General features: G+C 40.9%; 2 protein-coding genes across 10 annotated transcripts in view; one reads left to right on the forward strand and one right to left on the reverse strand.

Annotated features, from left to right (window-relative positions):
• Positions 1–2630, forward strand: part of hectd1 (HECT domain containing 1) — a 59084-nt gene extending 56454 nt beyond the window's left edge. For all 9 annotated transcript variants that reach the window (XM_083998761.1, XM_083998767.1, XM_083998764.1 and 6 more), the window contains 3 exons: positions 40–190; positions 331–475; positions 1658–2630. In XM_083998761.1, coding sequence (XP_083854887.1) covers positions 40–190; positions 331–475; positions 1658–1795 — 434 coding nt within the window. In that variant the 3' untranslated portion in view covers positions 1796–2630. The remainder of the gene's footprint in view (positions 1–39; positions 191–330; positions 476–1657) is intronic.
• Positions 2631–5547: 2917 nt separating this feature from the next.
• ap4s1 (adaptor related protein complex 4 subunit sigma 1) lies at positions 5548–9350 on the reverse strand. Its single transcript, XM_083997769.1, has 6 exons — positions 9097–9350; positions 8118–8273; positions 7925–8011; positions 7010–7078; positions 6759–6770; positions 5548–5787 (listed from the first exon to the last, which is right to left on the reverse strand). Exons 2-6 carry the CDS (start codon positions 8253–8255, stop codon positions 5659–5661), a joined length of 435 nt encoding a protein of 144 aa, XP_083853895.1. The 5' UTR covers positions 8256–8273; positions 9097–9350; the 3' UTR covers positions 5548–5658.
• Positions 9351–10329: the final 979 nt, after the last annotated feature.

A 10329-nucleotide genomic window follows, 5' to 3' on the forward strand; every position in this document is an offset into this window, starting at 1 on the left:
TCAGTTAACCCCTCCTCCTCTTCAACCCCCCCCCTCCAGAGGGCTTTAACCGCGTCTTCCCGATGGAGAAGCTGAGCTCCTTCAGTCACAAGGAGGTGCAGATGATCCTCTGTGGGAACCAATCACCTTCCTGGACGGCCGATGACATCATCAACTACACCGAGCCAAAGCTGGGCTACACCCGAGACAGGTGAGACACACACACACACACACACACACACACACACACACACACACACACACACACACACACCTACCTACCTACCGACCAATAGGAGGCGTCCTAACTCTTGGCCCCGCCCCCTCTAACTCTTGGCTCCGCCCCCTCAGCGCCGGCTTCCTGCGGTTCGTCAGAGTTCTGTGTGGGATGTCGTCGGACGAGAGGAAAGCGTTTCTCCAGTTCACCACCGGCTGCTCCACGCTGCCGCCCGGCGGCCTCGCCAACCTGCACCCCCGCCTCACTATCGTCAGGAAGGTAATATTACTATATACTAGTACTGTTAGTACTCCTCCTCCTCCTCCTCCTCCTCCTCCTCCTCCTCCTCCTCTCTGCCTCACCATCATCAGGAAGGTAACCATAGATATAAACACATAGATGCCTCCTCTGACGCTGCTGTCCATAGGAACGATGCGTCAACGCGGCGGCCATCTTGGTGAGGGGGAGGCCGTGTTGACTTCCTGCATTAGAGGTCTATCAACCATTAAAATCACCACAACTCACTGAATATTCAACCGACTTTCAAGCCGTTTGGTTTATTATAAATGTCAGACACATATTTATGATACAACATAGATTGATCTTTTTTAATATATATATATTTTTTTTCATATAATACATACACTTACACATACTCAGACACACACCCACATGCATACATACACTGAAACTTGTTCTACAGGGTCTGACGTATGTGTGTCTATGGTCAGAACCCCCCTGCCCAAGATGGCCGCCGTGTTGACGCACCTGAATGCAGCAACTACGTGTTTATATCTATGGTTACTACTGTTAGTACTACTACTACTCCTCTTCCTCCTTCTATTCTTCCTCTCTCCTCCTCTTTCGTCTTCTCTTCTTCCTCCTATTTCCTCCTCCTTTTCTCCTCCTCCTTCCTCTTTCTCCTTTTTCCTCCTCCTCCTTCCTCTTTCTCCTTTTTCCTCTTCCTTCTCCTCCTCTTTCCTCCTCCTCCTTCCTCTTTCTCTTTTTTCCTCTTCCTCCTCCTTTTTCCGCTTCCTTCTCCTCCTCTTCCTCCTCTTTCTCCTCCTCCTTTTTCCTATTCCTTCTCCTCCTCTTCTTCCTCTTTCTCCTTCTTACTCTTCCTTCTCCTCCACTTCTTCCTCCTCTTTCCTCCTCCTCCTTCCTCTTCCTCCTCTTTCCTCTTTCTCCTTTTTCCTATTTCTCCTTTTTCCTCCTCTTTCCTCCTCCTTCCTCTTTCTCCTTCTCCTCCTCCTTCCTCTTTCTCCTTCTCCTCCTCCTCCTCTTCTTCCTCCTCCTCCTTCCTCTTTCTCCTTTTTCCTCTTCCTTCTCCTCCTCCTCCTTCCTCTTTCCTTCTCCTCCTCCACTTCCATCTTCTGCTCCCCCCCCCCCCCTCTCCCCCCCAGGTATCTGTACCTCCTGCTCTAACAGTATCTCCTCCTCCTCTCCTCCTCTCCTCCTCAGGTGGACGCCACCGACTCCAGCTACCCGTCGGTCAACACGTGTGTTCACTACCTGAAGCTTCCTGAATATTCCTCCGAGGACATCATGAGGGAGCGCCTCCTCGCCGCCACCATGGAGAAGGGCTTCCACCTCAACTGACCTGCTCCTCCTGCTCCTCCTCCTCCTGCTGCTGCTCCTCCTCCACCTCCTCCACCTCCTCCTCCTCCACCGCCGCACTGAGCATGCTCCTCCTCTAGTCTCCTCTGTCCGTCAGCCAGCCAATCAGAACCAGCCGAGAGACTGACCGCTGCAGGAGGAGCAGCAGGAGGAGGAGGAGGAGGAGGAGGAGGAGGAGAAGCTGCTCACGTATTTAACACCTCCTCCCTCCCTCCCTCCTTCATCTTCATCATCTGTCACCACCTGCTCCTCCTCCTCCTCCTCACCTGGCTGCTGCGTGAGAGTGTGTGTGTGTGTTGATGCTCCTCCTCCTCCTCCTTTCTCCTCTTTCCTCCTTTCTCCTCCTTTCTCCTCCTGTCTGGTTTGACTTGTAGCTTCTGTTTTCAGTTCCTCCTCCTCCTTCTCCTCCTCTTCCTCCTCCTGCTCCTCTTTGTTTTGTTTTTATTTTATTTTTTGTTTTATTGCTTTTCCGTTTCCGTGTGTTTGCGTGTGTGCGACAGTTTTTTCGGGCTGTTTTTGCCGACGACCTGTTGGTTCAAGATTTTTGCATTTGGTGTTTTTTCTTTTTTCTTTTTTTTTCTTTCTTTTTTTTCTTTTTTTTTCTTTGACGATGAAGCTGTAGAGACAGAAACACTGGTGGAGTGACGACGGAAAGAGAAACAGAAACAGAAGAAGACGAAGAAGCTCTGCTCTCCTTGTATTTTCTTTGTATATTATAAACATTTATTTAACTCAAGTTGCAGTTTGAGGTAAACAGATATTTTCAAATGTGTATGCTCCAAAAAAAATAATCATTAAAATGTTTGCAAAGTATGAAGTAAAAAAAGACAGTCCTGTGATTTGTGGAGGAGGTGGGAGGGGGCGGGGCTTAAATATTAATGCGAATAATTAGTACAAGTGCATTTCTAATCTTATTGCATCACTTCACCACAAAACTTTTTTTTACGCATTTTTTTTCCGTTTTTGGGGGTAAATAAAGTTTTGGTTTTTGAGTATTTTTTTTTTTTTTTCCGTTTTTTTGAGTAATTATACGAGTAATTAGGGCCACGTTGAGAAAAAAAACACAGACTCAGAGAATAAAGTCGTAAATTTACGAGAATAAAGTTGTAAATTCTCGAAAATAAAGTCGTACATTTCCTACGAGAAAAGTCATAACATTACGAGAATAAAGTCGTAAATTTATGACAAAGTCGTAATTTACAAGAAAGTCATAACGAGAAAAAGCTATAACATTACAAGAATAAAGTCGAAATTTACGAGAAAAAAAGTCATAACATTACGAAAATAAAGTTGTAAATGTATGATAATAAAGTCGTAATTTACGAGAAAAAAAGTCATAACATTACGAGAATAAAGTCGTACATTTACGAGAATAAAGTCGTAAATTAACGAGAATAAAGTCATAACATTACGAGAATAAAGTCGTAAATTTACGAGAATTAAGTTGTACATTTCCTACGAGGATAAAGTCGTAAATTTACGAGAATAAAGTCGTAGATTAACGAGAATAAAGTCATAACATTACGAGAATAAAGTCGTACATTTACGAGAATAAAGTCGTAAATTAACGAGAATAAAGTCATAACATTACGAGAATAAAGTCGTACATTTACGAGAATAAAGTCGTAAATTAACGAGAATAAAGTCATACATTTACGAGAATGAAGTCGTAAATTTACGAGAATAAAGTTGTACATTTCCTACGAGGATAAAGTCGTAAATTTACAAGAATAAAGTCATAAATTAACGAGAATAAAGTCATAACATTACGAGAATAAAGTCGTAAATTTATGAGAATAAAGTCGTACATTTCCTACGAGAAATGTAATTTTTTTTTTCTTTGACGATGAAGCTGTAGAGACAGAAACACTGGTGGAGTGACGACGGAAAGAGAAACAGAAACAGAAGAAGACGAAGAAGCTCTGCTCTCCTTGTATTTTCTTTGTATATTATAAACATTTATTTAACTCAAGTTGCAGTTTGAGGTAAACAGATATTTTCAAATGTGTATGCTCCAAAAAAAATAATCATTAAAATGTTTGCAAAGTATGAAGTAAAAAAAGACCGAGTCCTGTGATTTGTGGAGGAGGTGGGAGGGGGCGGGGCTTAAAGGTCTGAAATTATGACGTCACCATGTTTACGTCCACTCTTCGATCGAATTAAAGCAGAAGTAAGCGATATATTTGTGTTAATCTAAGTCTTAAATAGTTGTATCTTCCGACAGCAATCACTTACATAGAGTGTTTGGTCTGAAACACGGGTCTGTCAGTCACTCTGCTCTGCTCTGAGCCCAGGAGAAAACTTTCCTTGTATCCTACAACCTTTATCCAATGAGGAGAGAGAACGGCATAAAGGGGCAGTCCTCTCTGTGTGTGCAGCCAAGGGATGCGCCTGAATGTGGTGACGTAGGGACAATAGATCCATGACGAGGGCGGGGGCTGCTAACTCCATCGGCTGACAAGACGTTATGGTGCGTTCAAGTCGTAAGTCGTGACTTGAAGCTGTAATTTACGGTTTCAAAAGCCTGCCTGGAACGCAGCATTAGCCAAAACGACCGGATTGCTTACTTCTGCTTTAAAGGTGTACAGAAATGGCCGTTTGTCCTGTTTGTCGCGCCGGTCGCGCCGAGTTGTCACGAGCTGCAACACGAGTTTACCCGAGTAAGGAAAACGAATTTGATTGGTCGTTATCGAGCGGGCGGGATATTCAAAGCTTGGGGCGAGACCGAGCTCTGTGTGTGTGTGCGTGTCTCAGACGTTTGAATGACGGATCCAATATCAGTGGCTGGTGAATCGTGTACAGGCTGACGTATAATCCGTGCGCCTGCGTTACCCAATGCAAAAAAAAAAAACACACTTTCATCCCGGATTTACTCAAAAATAGAATTTTGCACAAAGTTTGGCCTACAACGTCTGAAAGATGAGTTATTACACTAATTTTATGACCCAGAGTGGGCTTAAATTCAATTTTCTTTTCTGTACACCTTTAAATAAAGATCGATAAAAATATTAAAGTGAATAATTAGTACAAGTGCATTTCTAATCGTATTGCATCACTTCACTACAAAACTTTATTTTTTTACGCAATTTTTTTCAGTTTTTCGGAGTAAATAAAGTTTTGTTTTTTTAGAGTAATTTATTTTTTTCGGTTTTTTGGAGTAAGTATTAGGGTCACATTGAGAGAAAAAAAAACACAGAACAAAGTCGTAAATTTACGAGAATAAATTCATACATTTCCTACGAGAAAAAAGTTGCAACGTTACGAGAATAAAGTTGTACATTTCCTACGAGAAAAAAGTCATAAATTTACGACTTAATTCTCAAAGTTTGTGATTTGGCTGTAATACTCAGTCGTATAATTAATATTTTTTTCTGTCTTTCAGAATACGTTTCTTTTATCCATTATTATCTCATAGCGTGGTGAATGTGCAGGTCACAACTTGTCCACCAGAGCGTTGTGGAGTTGTTGGATTGTGTATTTGATGAGTTTGATGAGGGAAACCAAGAAATCCCATAATGAGCCTCCGTAGCGTAGCTCTGAGCAGCTCACGGCTCTGCTCCACCGTTCTAAAAATAGCTTGCACCGACAATTAAAGGTAACGAACCTACTGCTATGACTATAGGGATTATGGTGATGGGCCAATTTGCCAAAAATATTGAACTATCCCTTTATAAGGCGAATAAAAACGAGTGGATAGACTTTTAATTGGAGCAGCTGATAGATTTATTGGCATTATAAGAACATGAACATCTTTTAAATCCAGACTGTGTCACGGCAGGATCGCAGGTTTGATTCCCCAGCAGTTCAAGAAAAGTCTGTGACGTCGTTTTCCCGCCGTTTCCTCCTCAGCCGTCGGCCATCTTGTCGAGGGCGGTGAGCGGCGCCAGCACGCGGCTCTTGTTCGTCTCCACGATGTGTCCGTTCTGGATCATCTCGTCCAGGATGATGTGGACTCGGTCCAGGTTGAACATGATCTGACGTCGTCAAGGAAACCAACCAACCAATCATAACTCACAACTCTCTAGGTGGCGCTAATTAACTGTGATTGGCCTCTGTCAATCATCATCCTGTTTCCATGGAGACGCCATCAATGATTGTAACAATGGCACTAACTCTGACATCATGCAGAGTGGAAGTAATGTCGTCATCATTAAAGGGACAGTTCAACATTTTGGCAAATTGGCCCATCACCATAATCCCTATAGTCATAGCAGTAGGTTCGTTACCTTTAATTGTCGGTGCAAGCTGTTTTTAGAACGGCGGAGCAGAGCCGTGAGCTGCTCAGAGCTACGCTACGGAGACTCATTATGGGATTTCTTGGTTTCCCTCCATCAAACTCATTAAATACACAATCCAAAAACTCCACAACGCTCTGGTGGACAAGTTGTGAGCTGCACATTCACCACGCTATGAGATAATAACACAACGTTACCACACAGAGTTGTTTTAGAGGGAAATACATGCAAAACCACTGATGCACGTTGCCTTCAGGGACAGTTCTTCATCAAGCAGTCTCTGTATTTCCCTCTAAAACAACTGTGGAAACCAAGAAATCCCATAATGAGCCTCCGTAGCGTAGCTCTGAGCAGCTCACGGCTCTGCTCCGCCGTTCTAAAAATAGCTTGCACCGACAATTAAAGGTAACAAACCTACTGCTATGACTATAGGGATTATGGCAATGGGCCAATTTGCCAAAATGTTGAACTATCCCTTTAACATGCAGGACAGTTTGGCAGCTCAGAGTTTCCATAGAAACGGCATCTGAGGATTCACTTCTATAAAACATCGTTAGAGACTAAAAATATTCACTTAATCGTCAAATTAGATTTGAAAATTGAAAATGTAATAAAGTAGAACAGTGAAAATAATGTTTAAAAAAATGTTTTAGAAAATAGAAAACAAGGATTATTTGCAATAAATAAAATCCAATGAGAGTCAAGGATACGTCCAGTTCACTCTGTTGGGAAACAAAACAACACAAGTGATTATCAGACTGTTCAACAACAAGAAAAGTGAACGCACACGGCTGCACTGAATGTGATGGCTTATTTTATTTTGTATTCTAATTTTGTTTTTTGTATATTTTGTCACATACTCATTATTACTCAGTGTAATATTTGTACTGATATGACTCATGCTGAATGTCCAAATGTTAAATAAAGATTTTCAGGTGATGTTGGTGATGTGGGAACTCACCACTCGGCTGAAGTATTTATCCAGAACCTCCACGAAGTTGTGAACCAGCTCGTAGATGGAGAGTTCGTTCTGTGACACACAAACACACACTTTATTATTATTATCATTATTATTATTAGGATAGTAAATCATGCAGGATACAACCACCACACCAACAATCTGTTTATCAAATTGAGAGTATTAAAGTTCGTTGACATAGTAAAAAGTAAAACTGCACAGATAAAATACAAAGCCAAGAATAATTTACTCCCTAATAATATTCAAAACATGTTCAAGGAAAGAGAGCTGGGAGATATGAGCTAAGAGAATAAACACTACATTAAAAAGCAGGTGTATTTCTGTGGCGGAGTAAAACTGTGGAATATCTTGTCAGAGGATCTCAAACAAAGCAAAAACACAACAGGATTTAAAAATAGATTAAAACATAGTATGATAGAAAGCTATAAAGAGGATTGATTAATTGGGTGTTGATTGCAACTGTAATGCTGTTAAATTATTTATTTCTTTTATTTTTTTGGGTACACTTGTTAATTATTGGATACTTGTTTCTTTCTATGACTCTGATTGCAACTTTAATACTGTTTAATTATCTATTTATTCTATTTTTGGCTACATTTGTTAATTATTGGATACTTGTTTCTTTCTATGACTCTGAAATCATAATGGAAAATTGAATTAAAGGGTAGTAGGCATCTATAAACTAGATAGCTTCAGCCTGCACCTTTTAGATCTATGTATAGACTAGTTGAACTAATGATGGTTTTATGGAAGGTTGACTGACTGTGATTGATGCTCAACTGTAAATAATTTTGTGTTAAAGATCGAATAAAAAAAACAACAACTACTATTATTATTATTATTATTATTATTATTATTATTATTATTATTAATTGATAGTTGTTTGTTGTTGTTTACCTCCGTGTCGGTCACTCCCACCACGATGTAGAGCGCTGCGTACTGTCGGTAAACCAGTCTGAAGTCTTTATACTCCACGAACGAGCACTGCGAATTAAACAAGACGTGAGCAGTTTAAGGACCGCGCCTGACGGTGGGAAATCTGAGCTTCGTCGTGTGAAAGGCTACTTCAGGCTACTTCAGGGTCCAGTACCTGGTCTTTCTTGCGGCTGAGGCAGCAGCGGACCACGTCGGCCTCCAGCGCCGCTCTCCGGCTCAGCTCCACGGGCTGGTAGTACCGGGACAGCCGGGTCTGGCCCTGCCGGTTCACCATCAACACGAACTTTATCATCCTGATCGAACCCGCGGCCTGAAACAATCAATAAATCAATTAATCAATCAATTACATCGATTGATACATTCATTCATTCATAACCTTTATTTAAACTCGGAGATATATTGAGGAGCAACCTCATTTACAATATAGCCGAGATGAAACACACAACATATAAAGACAGAAGACAAAACAATTGAGACATAAATATTCAGACATAACAAACATACAGAAGCATAACTTGAATGCATAAGTGTAGTTAAAAGCAGGAGCAGTTAGAGGTAAAATATGATGTAATTATGGATTTAAATTGCCCTGTTGGTAAAAGTGAGGTAAGTTTCATGTTGATAGGCTACATGATGATAATAATGTCTGTTATTGCAGAAATGTCAGCTTTAAACTGTATTTTATTGTTAGAAATCATCATAATAAAAAATTGTGCGCACTGGAGATGAGTTCAAGTGAGGAAAAAAAATGTGGGAACGTTGATTCTTCTGTCACCTGCGATGGAAACTTTTATTTTATTATGAATTTCATTAGTTATCTGTATTAACTGACTTGTTTACTGGTTGTTTGTCTGCTTTGTTTTGTCTTGTATGTTAAGTATGTATGTGCATGAGAGTGGACCATTTTTTCGAGTCCATAATAAAGATTAGGCTATTATTTACACCAAACACTTGATGCAAAAGCTGCGTTTAAGGATTTCTAATTGTCCGATTTGCTCTTGAAAGCACCACACATGTAAACGCGCCGTTGTAACGTTAGAAACGGTGTTTTAATGTCGGTTTGTGTCGTGAAACTGTGTCGTTTTGTCGTTTTTTTCCACAGTTATTATTATTAACGTTGAATCTAAACTCACCGGCGGCTAAACGAGCTCCATCATCACTGTGGCTAAAAACAACCGCAGGCTAACGGCTGTTCGCTGGGTTCAGTCATGGCCTAATCCGGTCTAATCTGGTATAATCCGGTCCGAACCGGCCCCGCCCGCCGGTTCAGCCCCTCAAAGTTTAATACGAGTCAAATTAAAGTCAAAAAATAAACGTCAAACAAACGAGAAGTGTCTGTTTTCCAACGGGAGGAAGCTAACTAGAGCTGTTAGCATTTCTCGCGCATGCTCAGTCAAGACTTAGAGTGGTGCGTTTACGGACACTCGAACAAATAGGAAATAAGAACTGTAGAATGGAATAGTACTTTATTACAGTTTTTCTCTGTTGGTTTGGCTCATTTCTTGAAACAGAAATTACATTCTTAAAACTATAAGACCATTTGGCCAAACAGTCTTACAGTTCTGCACAACATTACAGCTCACTAGCAAAAGCGCATATCTCTCCCAAAACTGTTCACACATGCTTCAAAACTAGATTCCTTTACCATGTAAAGTGTCAGTACCATCAAAATGGCAAAGATCTTTCTCAATTGCTTTTGGCTCATTTGCATTCACTTAGTGCTTTTACCAAAAATAAACTGGATGGTTCAGCATAACACCATGGATGAGCTGCAGAACCTCATATCTCTCCCAAAACAGTTTACTTATGTGTCAAAACCAAACTTCTTTCTCATGTAAGTAGTCAGTGCCCCCAAAATGCATCATCCCTGTGGCATTCTGTGAGCACTGCAAGTCAAAATGCTTAGATGTTTTGTCACTATGGCAGAGACGTATAAAACCTAAGAAAAGGACTTTACAGTAAGAGCAGCCTCCAAAGTTTGACATCACACACACTGCACTCATATTGCCAAGGAAATTGTAACCATTTGTATTCACATATAGCCTACATAAAGTAACTCAAGATTATGTACTGTAAAATCAAAATGTATAGGCCTACAGTTCTCTGTACATGTATGAAATATGAACACAAAAAAAACTGAAAAAATATACCAAGCCTATAGTGCAGTAAACAAAGTTTCACGAGTAGAGACATTTTCACTGGTCATCACTGTCATCACCCTCTGTCTCCTGGCCACCATCTTCATCCTCCTGACCATCCATACGCTGCGCTCTGATTGGCCACATATTTTCATCAACATCACCCTAGAGCCCAAAAGGTACAGGCCCTAGCCAAGCTCTATACGCGTTTGGCAGCATTCACAATCA

This window comes from Trachurus trachurus (assembly GCF_905171665.1).
Source record: "Trachurus trachurus genome assembly, chromosome: 22".
Taxonomy (NCBI): Eukaryota; Metazoa; Chordata; class Actinopteri; order Carangiformes; family Carangidae; genus Trachurus; species Trachurus trachurus.

Bases quoted from the DNA above. Each gene is read 5' to 3' on its own strand.
- ap4s1 (XM_083997769.1), bottom strand. From the start codon at position 8,255: ATGATAAAGTTCGTGTTGATGGTGAACCGGCAGGGCCAGACCCGGCTG. The intron at 8,012-8,117 runs GTACTGGACCCT...TTTAATTCGCAG, and splicing joins TCAGCCGCAAGAAAGACCAG to TGCTCGTTCGTGGAGTATAA. The intron at 7,079-7,924 runs GTAAACAACAAC...TGTGTGTCACAG, and splicing joins TGGGAGTGACCGACACGGAG to AACGAACTCTCCATCTACGA.